Below are 22249 nucleotides of genomic sequence, written 5' to 3'. Positions count from 1 at the left end.
AAAAATCACCACCTCAGCAGGCATGGGTGTGCTTTCTCACTTTAAAGATCCAGAAATAAGTTCAGAAAGATGGAATAATACACATTTATAAGTTGCCTTCAAGCAGATATTAAATTAATGTAGTGAGTCCTGACCATTTTTAAGTAAAGTGAAAGAAAATAATCTGAAATATGATTAATAAACATGCAGAAAGATAAAATGCTTATTATTTTCATGCGAGCACCCTATTTCCCTTTTCTTTCTTAGTTGAGACAGTGTCTGATATACTTCTGTATACCTGAGACTGGCCTTGATCCTCTAATCCTCTTGCTTCTACCTCCCCACTGCTCCTTTACAGGTGTGTTCCACCACACAGCTGTTTTGTGCCCTTTTGGCCTTGGAGATATTGTGTCACGTTGCCCAGGTTAACTTCTACCTATACATAGTTGAGGGTGACCTGGAATTTCTGATCCTCCTGCCTCCCCTTTCCAAATGCTGCGATTAAAGCCTGTGCCACCACAGGCAGTCTTCCCATTTTGCTGTGGCTACCACATCCATGGGCAGTGCTGACCTTCGGGTGGGTGGGTACTGGTCGTTCATTGGGGGTCTGAATAAGCATTTTTATCTTTTTGTGTGTTTATTAACCATCCAGAATTCAGATTATTCTCTTTCATTTTACCTTAAAATGGTCAGGATTCACTACGTTAACATAATGTCTCTGTTTGAAGACAACTGATAAGATGTATATTATTTCATCTCTTTGGATTTATTTCTGGAAGTTTAAAACGACAAGAATCAGTCTCCTGTACCAATAAATTCAAGGGTATTTCCCACTTTGTCTTCTAATAGGTTCAGTGTGGCTGGATTTATGTTGGGTTCTTTGATCCATTTGGACTTAAATTTTGTGCATGGCGATAGACTTGGATCTATCTGCAGTCTTCTACATGCCAGCATCCAGTTGTGCCAGCACCATTTGTTGAAGATACTCTCTTTATTCCATCGTATAAATTTAGCTTGTTTGTAAAACATCAGGTGTTCGTAGGTATGTGGGTTAATATCAGAGTTTTCAATTCTATTCCATTGGTCTACCTGTCTATTTTTGTGCCAATACCAAGCTGTTTTCAGGACTATAGCTCTGTAATACAGCTTGAAGTCAGGGATGGTGATGCCTCCAGAAGTTCCTTTATTGTACAGGGTTGTTTTGGCTATCCTGGGAATTTTGTTTTTCCATATAAAGTTGACAATTGTTCTTTCAAGGTCTGTGAAGAATTGTATTGGGATTTTGATGGGGATTGCATTGAATCTGTAGATTGCTTTTGGCAAGATTGCCATTTTTACTAGGTTGATCTTACCTATCCAAGAGCATAGGAGATCTTTCCATTTTCTGGTATCTTCTTTAATTTCTATCTTTGGAGACTCAAAATTCTTATGGTACAGGTCTTTCATTTTTTTGGTTAGTGTTACCCCAAGGTATTTTATGTTGTTTGTGGCAATTGTAAAGGGTGATGTTTCTCTGATTTCTTTCTCCACGAATGTGTCATCTGTATATAGTAGGGCTACAGGTTTTTTTGAGTTAATCTTATATTCTGCCACTTTGCTGAAGGTGTTTATCAGCTGTAGGAGTTATCTGGTAGAGTTTTCCGGGTCACTTATGTAGACTATCATATCATCTGCAAATAGTGAAAGTTTGACTTCTTCCTTTCTGATTTGTATGCCCTTGATCTCCTTTTGTTGTCTTATTGCTGTAGCTAGAACTTCAAGGACAATATTGAAGAGGTATGGAGAGAGTGGACAGCCTTGTCTTGTCCCTGATTTTAGAGGAAATTCATTGAGTTTCTCTCCATTTAATTTGATGTTGGCTGTCGGCTTGCTGTGTATTGATTTTATTATTTTAAGGTATGTTCCTGATGTCCCTGATTTCTCCAAGACCTTTATCATGAAAGGGTGTTGGATTTTGTCAAAGGCTTTTTCCACATCTAGTGAGATGATCATGTGTTTTTTTTCCTCAGTCTGTATATATGGTGGATTACGTTGATGGATTTTCGTATGTTGAACCATCCTTGCATCCCTGGGATGAAGCCTACTTGATCATGGTGGATAATTTCTCTGATATGTTCTTGGATTAGATTTGCTAGTATTTTATTGAGTAGTTTTGCATCAATGTTCATGAAGGATATTGGTTTGTAGTTTTCTTTCTTAGTTGTGTCTTTGTGTGGCTTGGGTCTCAAGGTTATTGAAGCCTCATAAACCAGTAGCACAGACATTGAGATCAACAATTGATAAATGGGACCTCCTGAAACTGAGAAGCTTCTGTAAGGCAAAGGACACAGTCAGCAAGACAAAACGGTAGCCCACAGACTGGGAAAAGATATTCACCAACCCCACATCTGAGAGGGGGCTGATCTTCAAAATATACAAAGAACTCAAGAAGCTAGTCTCCAAAACACCAAACAATCCAATTAAAAAGTGGGGTACAGAACTAAATAGACAATTTTCAATAGAGGAATCTAAAATGGCTGAAAGACACATAAGAAAGTGTTCAACATCCTTAGCCATCAGGGAAATGCAAATCAAAACAACTCTGAGATACCATCTTACTCCTGTCAGAATGGTTAAAATTAAAAACACCAATGACAGTTTATGCTGAAGAGGAAGTGGAGAAAGGGGAACACTCCTTCACTGCTGGTGGGAGTGCCAACTTGTACAGTCACTTTGGAAATCAGTATGGCGACTCCTCAGGAAAATGGGAATCAGTCTACCACAGGATCCAGCAATTCCACTCTTAGGCATATACCCAAAAGAAGCACATTCATACAACAAGGACATCTGTTCAACTATGTTCATAACAGCACTATTTGTAACAGCCTGGAACTGGAAGCACTAGATGCCCTCAACTGAAGAATGATAGAGAAAATGTGGTACATTTACACAATGGAGTACTACTCAGCAGACAAAAAACAAAACAAAACAAAACAAAACAAACAAACAAAAAACAAATTAAATCTTGAAATTTGCAGGAAAATGGATGGAACTAGAAGAAACCATTCTAAGAGAGGTAACCCAATCACAAAAAGACAATCATGGTATGTACTCACTCATATGTGGATTTTAGACATAGAGTAAAGGATTACCAGCCTACAATCCACACTGCCAGAGAAGCTAGTAAACAAGGAGGACCCTAAGAGAGACATATATGGTCCCCTAGAGAAGGGGAAAGGGACAAGATCTCCTGAGCAAATTGGGAGCACGGGAAGAGGCGGGAGAATGAGAAGGGGAGAAGAAGAGGGGTGAGAAGGACATTAGGGAGCAGAAAGTTTGAGTCGGGGGAAGAATAGAAGAAAAGAATGGAGATTCCATAATAGAGGGAGACATTTTAGGTTTACAGAAAAATCAGGCACTAGGGAAATGTCTGGAGATCTACAAAGATGACACCAGCTAACAATCTAAGCAACAGATGAGAGGCTACCTTAAATGCTCTCCCCTGATAATGAGATTGATGACTGATTTATATGCCACTCCATAGCCCTCATCCAGCAGCTGGTGAAGTAGAAGCAGACAGCCACAACTAATCACTGAATTGAAATCCAGTTGCAGAGAAGGACCAGTGATGGGCAAAGGGGTCCAGACCAGGCTGGTGAAACCCACAGAAACTGCTGACCTGAACATCGGTGAGCTCTTGGTCCCCTGACTGAATGCTGGGATACAAGCATGGGACTGATCCAGACCCCAGGAACATGGGTTTCAATGAGGAAACCTTGGGAATCTATGGGACCTCCCGTAGTAGTTCAGTACTTATTACTAGCATAGGTGTGGACTTTCGGAGCCCATTCCACATAGAAGGATACTCCCTGAGCCAAGACACACATGGGGGTGGGCCTAGGCCCTATCCCAAAGGATACGATAGACTCTGATGACACCCCATGGAAGGACTCACCCTCCAGGGGGAGCAGAAAGGATATGTGATAGGCAGGGTTTTAGTTGGGGGGTGATGGTAGGGGAGGAGGGGAGGAAGAGGGAACTGGGATTGACATGTAAAACAATCTGGTTTCTAATTCAAATAAAAAATCTGCAAAATAAATAAATAAATAAAATAAAAAATAAAACGACAAGTGCCGTATCAGAAGGCTTCAAGGAGGATCAGATATGTGGAAAGCACACACTAATGCTAAACCTTCAGTGTGCTCTCAGTGATTAATAGCTACTATTAATACAATTTTTAAAAGTAGAGAAAACTATTAACATCTGGGTCTGGGCACAACCAACGGCTACACTGCTGCCCAGATCACATCACAACAACATAGGATGTCTTCCTTTATCTCAGAATGGTAGTGGTACATTCTGACAATGTAGCAACAACTAGGAGTCTTTTGCTATCCAGAGAGTTTAAAAAGTAGTGTTTGGATGTGCTCCCAGGACTCCAGCATGGTTGTCCACGCCTGTAAGGATACACAGGCTTAGCAGCATCCGAATCTGGCTGTTTGCACAGGATGTTTTTGTTGCAGCAGGTTCCCATGGGTTTATAGTCAGAGCCCTGTAAACTGACATGTTGACCCCCAGAAAATCCCCCAAGACAAATCCATGCCCACCACTCTCCACCTCTTTCTAATGATCTCAACACTTTTTGATGAGATATTATAATGATGCAAAGAGCATTGGGATGAATGGTGGGGTGTGGATAAGACTTATTTCCCCTGTGGAACCTCTTATAAATAACACAGTGTATACAGACAGACTGGGCTGATTTTACTTACACTCATGGGTGGTCATGAAGATTTCCAATCAGACTTTTTTTTTTTTTTATGCTGTTCTTTTTTCTCTCCTGCATTCCCCTCCCCCTTGCCTCTCCTGCACTTCCCTCTCTTCTGCTTTCTTTTTTTCAACAGGGTCTCCTGTATTACAGGCTGGCTGTAAACTCACCATATAGCCAAGGATGACCTTGAACCTCAGATGCTCCTGCTTCCCATCTCCTGAGTGCTGAGATTACAGGTGTGTGCTACCACACCCAGTTTATAGGATGCAGGAAATCAAAGTCAGGGCTTTGGGCACTATAGGTCAGCTCTCTACTAACTGAGCCTCATCCTCAGCCCTGGATTTTGTGGTTTTCAATGCATTCTCATAAATACCTAGAGACAAAAACCCCGTGGTTAGAGGTGGACACAAAATACAGGGAATGGCAATAAAGAGGGGAGGAAAAAAAGCTTAGTCTTCCTACTATTATCAGCAACTGGAAGTTTTAACAAGACATTTTCTTGCCTAAATCACTGCTTTTTAGAAATAGCCAAAAATTTATCAGTTTCATATGAACTACTTCTCTGCAGAAAAGTCATCTAGATATTTCTTACACACTTTGGAACTTTAATATTTAAAGCATCATAAAATTTCAGTTTTTCCCTCTAAACCATCACACAGCCATGTCTTCCCAGACAAAATCGGTATTCCCATGAATGAGACACCACTTCTATTGTCTTCTTAAGGCAAATTTGCAAATGGAGTTTGTTCAGATGACTGGCTTGCAGTGAGCATGATGTACCAACTGGTTTCTAAATATAGAGAAAGGTTGACTCTCCTCCATTACAATAAACTAAAAAAACAATAGAAGTATTAGTGATACTGAAGCGTCCATAATTAAAAGTCAAATGGTGAAATAACAAGCAGAAAATGATGTAGCTGTGGAATATGTAATTTCTGTAAATGGTTATTTTGAGCTCCTCTTTATAAGAAAACAACACCTCCAAAATAACAAGCTACCAAATGGCAGCATGTATACCAATGTCCCATAGATTTGGTAAATTTGGTAATAGCACATGATACTTACAGAAAAAAAAAAAAAACGAATAGAGCACAAAATGCTGAAGATTTAAAAAAAGGCAAAGTTGTTTAATAAATCTGGTGGTTTTTAAACATTTAGAAGTAGTTATCATCATTATCCATATACATATGAAGTTTGCCTATGTCCTCTAGATTTTGAATACAGTTGACTTTGTGTCCTTCCTTGGAGGCTTCTGAGGTTTGATTTTTGGTAGCATCTCTTTGGCATACAGTGTCTTGTGGAGTCCAGCTTCTCGAAGTGCTAACTCAAATCGAAGTCTAGGATCAGAAGTTATCTGCAGACATAAAGTGCAATTTAAATAAACAACAACTCATTTAGCTGAAATAAACCTATCACTAATATTCATATTTTCCCAAATTGTGTATTTTTTTGGATCAGAAAACTTTTTAAGTCAATTCTATAGGATTATAAAGTTATCAGAACACAAATATATCTTGAAACAAAACCTTTGATTACAAATTCAATTAAAGTCATCATTAAAGAGGTCCCTGGAGGAAAAGATTCTGCAGTGTTCCCACAGTGGAATAGAAAGGCCCAAGTTGTGTATTTTTTTTTTAAGGTAGATGGTTAGATGATAGTAAAACTTCTTAGATCTGTGATTGCAGAGGGTTTGTTTTTGTGGTGGTTGTTGCAGAGTTTTTACTAAAAATGTCCAAACCATTTTTAACATTATCAATTTCCAGTGCATTACTTATTTCCAACATAGGTTGCATTAAATATTATATAGTACTTTAACCAAATACAATATATTAAGATTATTAAATGATGAAATAAAAGAACCTTTCTTCCAGTACTATGATTATTTATTGCTGGCTAGAATAATATACAGAAAGTACTAAGAAATAAGTCTCATTAATAAATAAAATTAATCTTTAGAATATATTTTAAGAAGAGATCACTAAAAAATATATTAAGTGTATGAGTGTGTGTCTTCATGCACATATATGCACCATATGGGTATGTATTACTTACAGAGGCTAGAAGAGGGAGTGGTAATTTAGTTAAGGAACTTCCATAATTAAAAGTCAAATTGTAAAATAACAAGCTGAAAGAATGTGGCTATGGAATTCATAATTCTTGCAGATGGTATTTATGGGGAAAACAACCTCCAAAATACAGCTTCCCAAGTGGGTAGCATAGGTAACAGACACCCCATGATATTGGTGAATTTGGCAATATTAACTCATAGAACAAGAGCTGCACAGAGTTAAGTTTCTAGGTAGATGTTGGAAGCTAAATTCTCAGCCATTTTCAAGAGCCCCAAGTACTCTAAACCACTAAGCCATCTCTCCAGCCCCCTGAACATCTTCAAACAGCCACTTTAATTTCACTGTTATTTAGTAATGTGTACGTTATATATAATCACATGGGTTACTCCTTGAAAAAGAGAATCTGAGGCCAGATTTATATTTCAAACAGAACTGGAAAATGCCCTACCCTTCCTTGTCATGCTAAGTGGGAGGAGACACACAAATAGTTCAACTTCTCTTCTCATTTATACTTGATTGGACCTTAGTCCCCTTCCTGCAAATCTTAAATGTCACCACACTGTGTCACAATAAGAGGTGACCGCATATGGATTTATACTCAATGAGCCATTTTACCTGAATTTGAAGTCCAACCCCATGAAAAGATAAGGTCGTACATAAGCTTTTGAAGACAGCTTCCTCAGTGTGGTCTGAGTGAGTAGAAGTAATAAGATGAGTGCAGATGACCTGTGGCTGTGCCTTACATGGTAAAACACAGGGGTGTGTGGGGCGCTGCTTCCAGGAGGGTGGCGTTGGGTACGACTTGAAATCTGACTTACTCTTCATTGAATCGGAGAGGGAGGAAGAGAGATCTAATCAGACAGGGAGGCTTCACATACAAATGCTGAGATGAAACAGGCTGATTTTGGGCTGGGGATTTGGGGCAGAATGCTGTGCCACTGAGGAGCTCTGTCAAGAAATGACACTTAGACTGGTGTGTGTGTGTCGGAGGGTTCAAAATCTGGACATCTGTCCTAGCTAATGCTGTGGTGTTTGTTTCTGCTTTTAGCATGAAAGTGTGGCTGCCTAAGAAGATGGATCTGATTATAAAGTCAGAATAAACTAAGGTGGCAGGGAAAGAAGAGATGTGGAAGCGGGAGCAGTCAGGAGTCTACTGTGACTGTCTAGACATGAAGTAATAAATAGCTAATTGTGTCCGGAAGTAGACAAGAACCAACTGTTACAAATACTCCAAAAGGAAGATGCAATGGCAACCAATCAGAAGCAGGGCTGGAGTATCGATGCATTGGAATCAGGGCCAGGGTAGTCATGCAAGGCTGGGGTAGTGATGCATTGGAAGAAGGGCTGGAGTAGTGATGCCTGTGAGGCCAGGAATAGCCCAAAGGTCCTTGTTGGAGAAACCACCATTTGAGCCTCGGATCCAGGCTTTTCCTTTGCTGTCCCCATTTATTCTCTCCTGCTTCCAAGGAGTCACCTCTCTGTATGATCTATGTGCCACTACCTCTCAAATTCTGCCCAGGATTCACCTTTTTCTTCAGCTCCAGGGCTGTGAAGCTTTAATATTTTCCATTATTCATTTTTCTTAGTAAAAAGTAAATGAAGAGGGAAGGTTTCTCCTCCTCAGAGGCCAGTAATCAGTTTCTCAAAAGCATGCTTTATACCCCTTCACCCTAAACATGACATGAACAAAATTAATTCTCCCCAGACTTTGTTTCCCTTCTGTATTCATACGCGGGTAACGGCAGATCCGAATAATGGCAATAATCTGATGAATTACTGTGGAACACCAGGCAATATACTAGGCAGTTGGTATTTATTATTTCTAATTCCCACAAAAACTTTGCAAGTAATTATTTTAAAGATGAAGAAAACAAACATAAAAATGTTAATAGTTTAGGCGAGTGCACATAACTAATAAATCGAGGTTGTGGCCTTGAATTCACAATGCATGCTCTTCACAGTGGTACTTGTCTAGGTTGGAATCATGCTCATTTTCCTCATCCTTCCCCTCTCTCCAGTCAGAGTTGTTCATCACTCTTTCACCACCACTACTCTACCCCAACATCCATCAATTTTCTATTCAGAATACAAGGATAAAATACAAATGTTGCTGGGTGGTAGTAGTGCACGTCTTTAATCCCTGCACTGGGCAAGCAGAGGCAGGTGGATCTCTGTGAGTTTGAGGTCAGCCTGGACTACAGAGCTATTTCCAGAACAGTCAAAATTGTTACACAGAGAAACCCTGTCTTGAACTCCTGCCCCCTGGGGGAAAAATGTTATTACTTAACTTAATTTTTTAAAATATTCTGTCTACACACAGGATCAAGGTCAGATGTCTGATAGAAAGACTTATTGTGCCTTGCCCGTTGGACCCTATCCCGAATCTACTCTCATGTTTCAGCACAGCCTGTGCCCCTGCCCCTGCCTCACAGTGTAGACATTCACGGAAGAGCCTCCCTTCCTTCTGCCTGGGAAACCACAGTGGCTTGGTCCAGCCATTTAGGACTTTGCCCTCCTCTGAATTTAGCCCTCTAGGGTGCAGTTGCTCTCCACTTCGGCAGCTGGTTCTGGAGATCTATCCACACCTTCTTCTAAGGAATTCCCCCTTTGCACACTAAACCGGTTTTGCCTTTAAACTGTCAATCACCTTGAATGAATTTAGCAGCTACTGCCCCAAATCTTCAAGCTCAGATCTCCATCTCTCTAGCCTGCCAGCAGAGTTAACCATTCAATCTCTCTCCACATGCAGCACAGAACTAGCCTTACCCCTGTGTGTTAATTCTGTATACAATACTCTCCTTCTTGACCTGGTCCCTCTACTCTCATCCTCCAAGAAGGACCAGACTGGCCCATTTGGGATAGAGCCAAGAGCTACACTCTCACACAGAACCAGAATATAGCTGTCTATTTCATAAGTACCTGTTTGACTATTAACGAATGAAAATTTCACCTTGCTATTCACTGTCCCATATTCAGCACACAGGAGAGATGCTATAGACTCATTTGGCAACTGGTTTCTGGAGATTTTGGCTTTTTTCTCCCTAGGTCAGTAAATTCATGACTGTTTTCTCCATTAATTTTGGTGATATCCATTCACCCATGTCCTCTTTCTCATCCTCCTCCTGGGGAGGGAGTGGGAACTGGGATTGACATGTAAAACAATCTTGTTTCTAATTCAAATAAAAAAAAAGAAATAAAAAATAAATAACACACACACACACACACACACACACACACACACACACACACACACACACACACTAAAAGTTCTTTAGAACCTCCCTTCTCAGGTCCAGCCAAGTCTTACATGAAGTCCAAGCTCCTACCAACAGCTTCATCATCCCTAAAGGGCGTTTCCACAGATGTTCTCTCCTTAGCTCTAAAAACATAACCTGAGTCAGCTGTCTTTAATCCTGCCAGTCAGTCTCATTGGTTGCTTATTTAATGGGATTTACATCGTGAATTTAGATATAAATCCCTAACACAACAATAGAGAAATCTTTGAACTGTAAAATAATATCAATAACCTTTTTATATCAATGACTTTTGAACAAAACATTCTATTTTTTTTCAGTGATAGACATGATTTTAAACTGTTTTATGTCACAATTCTATAATATTTAAATCCATGCAGTAATTATGCATTATCATTTAGAAGTAAAAATCTGCTAATATATAAGGTATTTAAGCGTAAATCTGGAAAATAATTTGTAACTCAAGGCACACACTTCAGCAGTTCTTCCTACTCCCAGAGTGGATTTTACACCAATCCTGCTAATTCCCAATTACCTGCTGCTCATTGTATGTAGTCAATGTGAAGAGTGGCTTTTGAAGGATAAATTCATTTTCACTTTCAGTGCCCATCCTAGCTTTCCATGCCATTGTATCTGACATCATTCTAACTGGATCAGATTGAACAACAACAGCAACCTGAGAGAAGAGAAAGCATGGGCACTCAGAAGAGGGTACAAGCTAAATGCTTCTGGGTAAGATTATAGGTTTGTTTAATGATCATTTAAAAAAGTGTTATGAATCAAAATAATTCTGAGATACCATCTTACACCTGTTAGAATGGCTAAAATCAAAAATACCAATGACAGTTTATGCTGGAGAGGATGCAGAGAAAGATGAACACTCCTCCACTGCTGGTGGGAGTGCCAACTTTGTACAGCCACTGTGGAAATCAGTGTAGCGACTCCTCAAGAAAATGGGAATGAGTCTACCACAAGATCCAGCAATTCCACTCCTAGGCATATACCCAAAAGAAGCACATTCATATAACAAGGACATATGTTCAACCATGTTCATAGCAGCATTATTTGTAATAGCCAGAAACTGGAAGCAGCCTAGATGCCCCTCAACTGAAGAATGGATAGAGAAAATGTGGTACATTTACACAATGGAGTACTACTCAGCAGAAAACAAACAATGGAATTTTTGAAATTTGTAGGAAAATGGGTGGAACTCGAAGAAACCATTCTGAGCGAGGTAACACAATCACAAAAAGACAAACATGATATGTACTCACTCATATGTGGACCTGCTTTATGATACATAGTAGTGACCATGCTTTATCAGAGCTGTTTTAAATGATGTTGCTCAGAATGGTTTCCTTCCAGATGATGATTGAGAAGGTACTTAAAAAAAAATGGTGCCAGGTACCACAAGGGTAACAGAACTGTGCTGTTTTAATGGGATTTTATTTTTTACTTTTTTTTTTTAATGGAGAGTGCTGGATGTCTCTACAATTTTGTTTAAATGACTGCAGAACCTGGAAAAGCTGTTGCTGCTATTGATGCATAACATACTGCCATTTTTGGTCTTTTTATATAAATATAAATATAAATATATATTATATATATACATATATAGCTTGAATTTTTGGAAACTTTAGCTGTGCTGTCCACTTTGGAAAAAAGTATCCCAGTTTACAGTGTTCAGTTGGCATTGTACAAAAATTAACAGCCATATTGTTCTAGAAATGTTGAACTTAATTTTTTTCCCATTTGTACAGGGATAACGCACTATATTAAATATGTAAGGTCTTAAAAAAAAAGAAGGGATTTATGGCTAGGGGCAGGTGGGATGTTGGGGGGGAGGGGAGGGAGAGGGAGAAGGGATTGACATGTGAAGCAAGCTTGTTCCTAATTTGAACTAATAAAATTAAAAAAATAATAAAAAAACAAAAACAAAAAAGTTAAAAGTATTATAAAAAAAGTGTTATGAAATATAAAACTGTGGAGGAAAGAGGCAGGGATGTTAAATCCAGGCCAGTCCTGGAGCTTTACAAAGGAGATAAAACACATGGCAAACGTGGCATTTAAATATCATGATCATTCGCTAATTAAATAGTCCTGATTATGATTGATTTCAGATATAAACTTATTTGTCTGATAAAAGTCAAATGGAATGCTACACAGAAAACTGGTATATTCCATCACCTTGAAAATGACAAAAAGTAACAAAAATTCATTTCAGCAGCTATCGATCTAGGGTTTTAAGTAATAAGACTGTGAGGCTTTCTGGTGAAGTCAATTGTGCCCTCATTACCGGACAAGCTGGGTGAACTTCAATTGTAGTAGGCAAGTAGACTCCCTGGGACTATTAGAGACAAAGAGTTACCTTTCTACTGTAAAATTGCATGGTCGTTTTTAACACAAAGTCATTGCCCTATCTAGTAATAACAGCTCTGACCCAAATCTTAATGAAAAGAAGCCACTAATTTTGTCAATCATATGCACCATTACTAACACTGGCTTGTTAATTCTGCAAGTCAAGTCAAGGATTCTCATGAAGTAAATGGTATGTTAATGCCATTTCAAAACTGTAATAAAATGACTGGGGTCAAATGTAATTTAATTATTATAGCTTTCCTAGTTCAAAGGCCTTATACTTCAGTTCTAAATACTGATTACAGATGATGGAAGAAGAAAACTTCTTCCTACAAATGACTGGTAGACAGAAGGAATTCTAGTCACATGGACTCTGTAGTTACCAGTCATATTATAACAAGAATGTATTCAGTAATTGTGATGTAAGTTTGTCTCCAGAAAGCCATATGTAATTCTTTGCTGATTGAATAATTTGTCTTTTTTTTTTTTAAAGATCTATCACAAACAGAATCTATGTTCTTATGCCTTGAAGTCATCTCTACAACCCATTTTACTGCACAGGATGATGATGTGAGAGCCATCTCATAGGAGTTCCAGTTGACACTTAGTAGTTATGTGACTTTGGAGAAAGCATCTGACCTCTTGGTTTCCACTTTTACAACATGGGAGCATTGAAAATACTTCCCTTGTAGGGATGCTGAGGAGCATTGGAACAGGGCTTTGCAGTTAGTAAGTGCTCACAAATTTGGTCTCCAGTTACTGTAACCAATGGGGCACATACTACCATTATTATTCCCATTTTCCAGATGAGGAAATGGAGCCAAGGCAGGTGAAGTAAATGACTCAAGTTTTCCTGACATTGAGTACTGCCTGCTGTTGAAGACTTGAAGGGCATCCAAGGTCAAGTCTCATACATGACTCTGTAGGATCTCTGTTCACTTAGAAAGGAAACTACACAGCCTCTTCCCATTGGCTAGGTTGTGCTGTTATTAGTTCAAGAAATCACTGGAGAGTCAGAGTTTAGAAAAATTATCAGAGGAACCATCTCTCATTTCCCAATCTTTTAAACCCCTGCGTTTGCCATGTACTGTCTACTTTCATCTACTTTTGCCTACTTTTATTAGGCAAGGCAATGGGAGGCTTTTCTTTCTATACAAAAGGGGTATTTGTAAAGCAGTATCTAACAGGCCTGTTGACTGTGGGATTGTTCCAAGCAAAGTTCCCACTCTAGAGTGGATTATCTTGCTCTACCACATTTTTGAGGACAGTCCTTTGACTGGAAACAGTTTCACTGCTGCAAACAGATACTGTTTAGATAACAAATTGTGGAGATATGGACACATTTAGAACTTGGGAGAGCTTTTCAAATGCTGCTGATAAACTTCTTTAAATATATTAAGAAGCTGGACCTGGTTCAACATAAACCTAACTGGCTCCTGGGAATGGAAACCATGTCCTAGTTTGAAAGAGTCACATTTTATATAGCAGATGTCATGAACTTAGTCCCAATAATTACATCATTAGCACAAATAGAAAGATTAAAAAAATAAAAATTTCAAATTGGAAACACCTGTTTTCGAAGGGCTTCCAGGCGCCTCTGTCTTTCTTTTTCTTCCTGAACTTCTTGAAGGGCAATGTTTTTTCTCTCCTTCAAACGCTTCTCCAATAACTCTTGTCTATATTTAACCCTTGGGAAAAGAGACACAGGACAGGTAAGTATGCCATAATTAACTCACACAGAACACAGATAAGAGTGCAACAGGAGACATCTCAGAGGGAACCTCACCCCCACCGGTTTGATTTGACTTGTTTTGATTTCTCATATCCAAACAATGAGAGACAATTTACAGTAATTCTAGTAACTGGAGAGATACAGGAAAGTCTGGAGTGAAATCCATCTGAGCTCTGTGTTCGCTGCCACCATTTTAAACTCTGACCCTGTCATAGAGCTGCTAAAGCTACAGCTACTGTGCCCTAAGCAACAACCACCCAACCTTGAGTTATGACACAGCCTTCTGATGACAAGCTTGAACACAACTTGGGCAGTTATAAAGATTGCATCCCTGACTAAATGTACATACTTTTAGGAAGCAGGCCCAAATAAATTACTGTAATAACGTGCTTAAATTATTTAGGTTACTATTACTTTAACTATGCTTCAAACGTAGCATGGCTCAGTGAAGAAGGCTTGTGGGCATGGCAAGACACTTTAAAAATTGCACTCTGACATCTGTAGATGGCAGCAAAAACATGACTTTTCCCCTTCAGCATTCTGTTTTCCATCTCCTTTCAAATCATCAGGTATGAAAATGTGGTGGTGCAGTTTTATCCAGTATGAGCTCACCTAGCCCTCTCTGCTGCCTGTATTGGAATAGCCTTGATTATTGCTGTCTTCATGTCAAAATGATTCTATTGACTTACAGAGATGAGAGGCACCATTTTACAAAAGCAGGTGCCTGAGCTCTCAGGAGGATTCAGCTATGCTGGTCTTCTCTCAGTGACAGCTTAGCTTTAATTCTCTTTGTCACATTAGTCACAAGTGATGCCCTTTGCCCTTAGTATACACAACAGTATTTGCTATGGCGGCATTTCCGCTAGACCTTCTGTGCTGTAGGTTCTGATATTTGCTGAGTGCTCATGAGGCAAAGGTCTTGTGCTAAGTGCTTTATGATTTCTTTTTTAGGCTTCACAACAATCAGGTAGGGGTATAATTTTGTATATATAATTTTGTCTTTTAAAGATACAGAACGGAGGCTCAGACAAATGGTGTAATTTGTCCAGAGCCTCCTGTTCATTAAGTAGCAGAGTAGAAACATAACCCAGAATGACTGTTCTCAGCACACAAGCTTAGTCTCCACCCTCCCACCCCCTGCAATTAACCTCTGTGCAGTCCTCCTTCCTGGATCTCTCCTCCTACACCAATTGCCCCTAAACACCTACTGTGCTAGACAGTGTGGGCATGTGGAGAAAAAATCCTTCTTGGACGTCTATAACTTAACATAGAAGCAAGATGTCCCTAAGAACCAAACAAGGCGTTTGCAGGGAAGTACAAATACGATCCCCTGGAGTTAGAGAAAAGTGGGATGACCACCTGTTGCTTTGTTGGGGGCACAGTTTAGGCGGAAAAAAAGCTTCATGGAGGAGGAACATTTGATCTGGGTCCTAAGGATGAGGATTTGGGGAGGCAAGGAGTGTAGGAGCAGAGAGGATGGGCCAATCAGTGTGGGATTGCCACCGGAGAGTGGGCACCTTTCTTGTCTCAACCTAGTCAAAGATAGCATGGGACAGAGTAAGCAAATGGCGGCAGGGAGGTACAGGAAAGCCGTGGTAGGCTGAGCCTGCCAGTCATACTGCTTCCTCAGATGTCCTTCTGGGAGAGATGCTCTGAGCATTCTGCTTGCTCATGAATTGGCAATAAAGGAGAAGCATGGGGAGGGGACAGAAGGAAAACATGTAAAACAGAAAAGTCACAACAAGATCTGAGAAGGGCAATCTCAGCGCTCTTTGAAGGCCACAGCCATACTATTACACTCTTCTCTGTCAGGAGTGAGTACCAACCCAACCTGTGAATCCAAGCGTCACAGATCAGCAGGCTCCTGCCTCCCCTGCCTCCTTGTGGGAAGCTGTATTTCCCATTCTCTCCATTCTCTTCACTAAGGCATGACACAACACAACCTCCTTAATGAGGTTCTACTCAATTTAAGCACTGAGTACAAGCTAAGTGAACTTCTGCGAAGGTTCAATTAAAAGATACCCTGGGACTTGTCAATTACCATATGCTAATTCTCAGAACCTTGGAAAGTTTCTCTTCCTGTGGGATCTATAGGTTGCTTTGTCTGCAACAAAGTTTTTGTCTGCTTTGTGGGAAAGTAATAGTCATTCCTGCCAGGGGAGCTTGACTAGTGAGGATGAAACTGCAAATGAGACTGTTGCATTTATTTAGACCTGTGTCATGGAGAAGGCTGTGACACTTCATGTTTGAGACTCATTTTCCACTTAATAGATATTTATTGATCTCAGTGCTAGCCATGAATCAAATATTGTATCAGGCATGTGCAGGGATCAGTCAACATGGGTGATATGCTCTCATCTTTGAACAGCAGCCACTCCAACAGAAGTTTCGAGATGGGGCAACTGTGAGATTGGGCTTGGGGGTGCTTTGATGGGACAACTAGGCAGAAGCCATTGGGGGAAGTACCTTTGCCAGACTTGGGAGCATGTCTGAGAGGTATTGTGAACCTAAGATTCAAAAGAGGGATCCCTTCCCGCCAAGCGAGGAGAAAACAGAAGGAATGCACTAGGAAGAAGCAAGTATCATATGGAAGACCAGAGATGAGAGACCATGTTAGGTTTGAGGACTTGAAGAGAGATCCAGTAAGACCAAACACAAATATGGGAAGATGAAGGGTGATATGGACTCAGGCTGAAGGGTAAGCTAGCCACACTGTGGGGCTTTGTCAGCAGCAGAGAACACTGGCTGCTGATCTTCAGAAGGTCCTGAGTCCAGGATCAGCAGCCACATGGTGGTCACAACCCTCTATAATAGGATCTGATGCCCTCTTCAGGAAGGCAGGGGTACATGCAGAGCACTCATATGTAATTAGATACATATGAAAAAAGTTAAAAAGATTTTCTTTTTTAAAAAAGAAAGAAATAGGGTAGGACTCATTAAAAAAAACAACACTTAAGTAAGGGACAAGGGAAGAGAAAATGATTTTAGGAAATAAGGAGGATAAACAGCCCCAAGAAAGTAAGAAAAATGAGATCTAAAATAAATGCTACAGAAAGATTGACTATAATCCAAAGCTATTATTACATTGAATTATGGGGAGTCATTGGTGATGCTGGCAAGAGCAGGCAGTGGTGAGGTAACTGAAGACTTAGAGGGGTAAGGAAGAAGGAGAAAACCTTTTAGTAAGACTGATGCAGGTGGGAGCTGGCCAGGCACAGGGCGGGGCTGCAGAGAGCCCAAGCCGGCCTCGGAGGCCCAGCTCCACAGGGAATGGACTCAAGGTTATCCAGACAGCCTTAACCTTTGAGAAAATTCAAGGGCATGGACAACACAATGATTCTAAATTTTTACAGACGCTGTGGCTTAAACTCAAACAACTTCCTCGTTTGCTTAAACGAGGAAGACTCCTGGCACTACTTCGGCTCTGGATAGAAAACTGTCTTTTCCTGAAGAGAAGTGATGCAGAAAAGAACTCTTGGGAGAGAGCCAAATACTCACATATTCATGGGGAAAGAAAATGGCAACACAGTAAAGCCAATCATTTGGAAAATTTTCCACATAAATACTTTTAGTCATTTGAGGTAGCAGATTTTCTCCAAATTAAACTGTTGCTATGAAAGTCAATGTCAGGAAATGGCTAAACTCAATAGTTCTTAGGCTGTGCACTGAATCCCCAAACAGGAGGCCTGCATTCATTTCTCACTCTATTTTACGCTCCCTGAGTCTACAAAGGTGGAAAGTGCTGCAGGAGAGGCATTTGCAACTTCTCTTGGGGAGGAGAGGCATCATATATTGTTCACAAGCAACAGCTGCTGCCAAGTCAGGCCAGCCATTCACAATAATCTGAGGAGGACTGTAAACTGGCAGGCCTTTGGGAGGTTGGAGGGATGGTAGGCCTTCGGGCAGAGGTCGAGAACCTGTGTATCACTGAGGAGACATGAATACGTACTGCCCTCTAACAAGTGAGTGGGCCTCAAGGTGCTGCAGCAAGGCCTGGTATCAGGGAGCCCTCAGTGAGACCTAGGCAAGCTTCTGTATGCAAATCTAGGTCTTCCTCCTATCTGGAATCATAGGGGGAACTGCAGTCTAAACAGCTATGGCAAGCAAGGGGGAGAAGGCTTGCCAAGAAGGGCACACAGGGGCAAGCACTTCAATTAAGAAACAAGAATATTATCATAGGACAACATAAGCAGTAGGTAAAAAAGAGCAGAGAGGCAGAGTTTTAGTGAGGGTACAGTAACCACCACTGAACTTCCCCATTCCCATGTACCGGGGAAACGATTTGCTCCACTGAAGTAAACTCTGTTTATAAACAAACTTCCTCCATAGAGTTGAAGCCATGGACTTGAACATTCAACATGACAGTGTTAAACAGGTACCTGCCGTGGTCTTCCCAACAAAGGAACTTTAGCAACACCATCTTGGGGATGGGGTTTTACCTGTTGGGACATCCATCTGGGTTCAAACCTCTCTCAGAAGGTTATTCTTCCCACCAAATGGAGGAGAGCCTCCCGTTAGCCCTAGGGTACCCAGAGAACAATGTGTAAATCAAAATGGAGGTGAGTCAGGAGCTAACTCCTTCCCAATAGGAGTCTGTCCAAAGCAAGCGCTGAAATTCCGGACCACACCACCGTGCTTCACTCCTCCGGCTCCACTCAACTCTGGGAAGAGAATCGGCAGAGATGGATTCCCACAAACGGTTATGTGAGTCCTGATTCCAGGCGGTGACATCCTGGTGAAGATGTGCATGAGACAAGAACAACGCGTCTGTAAGAACCAGGAACCAATGAATCAGGCCATTCCCAAACAGAGGCCCTTCTTCAGCTTGTTCCTTTGTGAGACTCCTGGAACCCAGTTCCCGGCTGAGTATCGATGCAATTCATCAACACTGCTGTTGCCTCATATCCTCAGTGCCAAACAATACTTCAGGTGCTCGGGACACAACAGTGGAGAAAACGAAAAGAAATGCATCATTTGTGGTTTGCTTTGTATACAGATGGCTAAGTCACCACTCTGGTAAGGGCCAAGTTGTTCTCAATAAGTTAGTTTTGGGTGATCACATGCTGGGTTGGAGAACCATTTCTTGGATCACTATGGGGCAATGATTCTTAGCTCTGACCATTAAATTAAAACCACTGGAACTTATCAAAAACGGATGCCAGGACACTACCAATTCCATCAAATCCTACTGGTGGGGCCCAAGGACTAACACTTGGTTAGACATTCTCCCAACAATGCTAATGAACAAGAGTCCAGGCTGAGGACAACGCCAGGCAGCTCAGCCTGAATCTAGAATAGTCATCTGGAGGCCGGGCAAGTGGCTACCTCTGCCTCTGGGCCTCTGATTCAAAGACAGTGAATGGAGCCTGCAATCAGCATTTTTAGCACATTTCTGAATGACATGAATGCTGTTGGCCTGGGGACCACATTCTGCAGACTACAACATAGATAAATATATACATTAAAGGGACTTTACCTGACTATTGTTATCAGGACAAAACCAGCTACAAATTACTACCTAGGCAGGGCTTATTTCTGTCTGTGTGCTACACATCACAGTTATATGCTTCGGGTCCAATCCAAACTAGAAATTTCTGATGGTGCTGTTGGCATTCGACCCTGCCCTCTCCTACCTGCCTGTATCCCCAAAACATACGGATGGTAGGCTCCCTGGATGACCACAGCCTTCTCAGGTTTGGATTGGTGTCATTGATGGGCAGTTTTAACAATGGCTGTTACAAAGGTTGTTTTTCCCCTCAGATGAAAGAAACATATCTTGATGAAAACCTCAGGCTTGTATTTATCCTCTGTTCAGTGAACTCCAAGGCAGAAGGAAGAAACTCAACGCATATTTACCTGAAAGAGGAGGCATGATTTGCTCTCCCTGGGAATTGCCCTCTGAGCCTCGAAAAGATGGCTATTTTATCGCCACCAGCAAAACCCACAAATGAAAGTGAAGTCAATTCCCTGTTGGTTGTCATCAGTTCTAAGCTAAATACCCAAATCCCCTTGAGATGGAATATGGACTGGACCTGGGAATGTAGGGTTGAGAGCAAGTAGGACATGGGTGTGACTGGAGGGACATAGGAAGGAAGCAGGATGAAAAAATGTCCTACTGGCCTTTTCCCCCATGTTAATCCAACAAGCCACTTTTCTTTACCTCTGTTTATTTACCCATTTCTAAAACCATTCCTGTTTTCACCTGACTTTCTGCAATCTGTTTTACATCTTTGCATATCCTCAAAATTTTTCCTACACAATTCACTGCCAATAATATTTTAAGTGGGAGTAGGGAATATAAACTGTGGTATCTGCAGAGATTTTAAAACAATAATAAAACTTACAAAATGATTTTTCCCAGTAATCATGTACCAGAAATCTTAACACAGTTGACAATAAAATACCCCTCTCCTGGGGTACACTCCATGACCCTACTCTTACTTGCTCCTATCTACAGTTATCCTCAGTTGTCACCAGTGCTTCCAGGTGACAGTACTTCTGTAGCAGCCCCTGAAATAGAGGCTACCTAGGGGAGTTGATTGCTTTGATCCCCAGTCACAATCACAGAGATTTCCCCACTGACTTTACAGTCACATTGCTGTCTCTCTACCATGGTCCTTGGGCTCACATACTAGCTGTATAGGTCACATCCACCACTGAATGACAGTTATTTGAAACTGTAACCAACAGCCCTTTCTTTCCCAATGGCCTTACCTCTTCCACAACCTACTTCATTAGACCAACTAATGGAGCTAAGCATCAGTTATAACTGTTGCCATGGGAGATGCTGTTGATAACGCCAGTCTCTCTACTCACTGTATCTGCTGAGTATTCATGGCTGTATACTGCACAGCTCTGGGGACCCATTCTTATGGACTACCTAGGAGCTTCGCGATTGCTCTCAACTAGTCTTACCATACCTGTAGCTTTAGCTCAGCACATTTTGCATTTCTCAGCATTGTTCATTGGGTACTTACTGTGTACCAGAAATGGGCAAAGCCTCTCTCTCCTAAAATTTACAGTATTAAATTCTCCCTCTGCCCTTTCTCCAATACATCATCATGTTTTATTTTCTCCTTAGCTTTGGAACCAAAGCCCCACAGTCACCAAAATCCCTCTATTGTCTTGCTTTCTTTTCTTTGCACATCTACCCTGTCAATTCCCAACCCTAACTCTTTGCTGAATATATTCTACATTGACTCAAAGCTTTACAGGATAGTCAACACATCCCACGAACATTTTCTTTACTCCATCTATTTTGGCTTGCACTTTCCTTATCATATGTAAGTAATTCCCCTCCTGAGCAGAGAGAGCCTCACCCCCTCCTTCACTGGAAAGGCCCTTGGCATTCCTTTCTCATGCCTTGTCCTGATGGGCTTGCCAAGGTTCGTCTTCTCTCATCTTCCCCATGAGCCCAGGGTCTCATTGCCGTGAGCTTAGCTGTTGCGCTAGTATCATGCTCCAGAAATGGACCTCTTTCTTGCTTTTGTTTTGGTCTCTATCTTTAACTGCCCCATTCATGGTCTTCTCCTGTACACACAAGTTTTGGGGTGAGAAATGTATCTATTGGGTATGGCTCTCTTGTCAAACGCTATCTTCCTTTCTTTATTCTTCCTACAGAATCATGTTGTAATTGAAGAAGCTGACTCCCTGTGTGTGGTTCTTTCTTCATTTGGTCCATGCTGGCTGCAGTCTGGCCTCTGCTCACTGGAAGCCCTGGAAATGATCTCTTCAATGTTACTACAGGCTCTAAATTGTACTCTCTTTCACAGCCCCTTCCTGTGAGACCTGTTATCAGTGTCCATACTGATGACTACCTCTCTCTTGGAATATGTCCCCTCTTTCTGGATACTCCCTCAAAACTCTATCACTAGATCACTAGTTCCTTTGCATTTGTTCATCCAAGACCCCAACACAAATCTTCTTATTTTCTCAATTAAAAAAAAAAAATCTCAGAAACTGGACTCCAAATGTAGCCAGCTCACCAAAAGCCTTGAATCTCCCTCTCCTTAGAAGCTACAAATCCTTTGATCTTTTTTTTAAAAAAAAAAATCTTTCTCCCTGTAAGTTCAGGATTACTCTCAGACAAATCCCTCGAAAACAACTG

At 40.9% G+C, this 22249-nt stretch overlaps 1 protein-coding gene across 1 annotated transcript in view; it reads right to left on the bottom strand.

The window, feature by feature from the left end:
• Positions 1–5874: 5874 nt before the first annotated feature.
• Ccdc148 (coiled-coil domain containing 148) overlaps positions 5875–22249 on the bottom strand; it is a 281945-nt gene continuing 265570 nt past the window's right edge. The window contains exons 13-15 of the mRNA XM_027420392.2: positions 13981–14098; positions 10588–10728; positions 5875–6083 (exon numbers count right to left, since the gene is read on the bottom strand). Of these exons, the coding sequence (XP_027276193.1) occupies positions 5937–6083; positions 10588–10728; positions 13981–14098 (406 nt within the window). The 3' untranslated portion in view covers positions 5875–5936. The remainder of the gene's footprint in view (positions 6084–10587; positions 10729–13980; positions 14099–22249) is intronic.

The sequence above is a fragment of the Cricetulus griseus genome, chromosome 6 (genome assembly GCF_003668045.3).
Source record: "Cricetulus griseus strain 17A/GY chromosome 6, alternate assembly CriGri-PICRH-1.0, whole genome shotgun sequence".
Taxonomy (NCBI): domain Eukaryota; kingdom Metazoa; phylum Chordata; class Mammalia; order Rodentia; family Cricetidae; genus Cricetulus; species Cricetulus griseus.
This window is presented reverse-complemented; position numbering and strand designations above follow the sequence as displayed.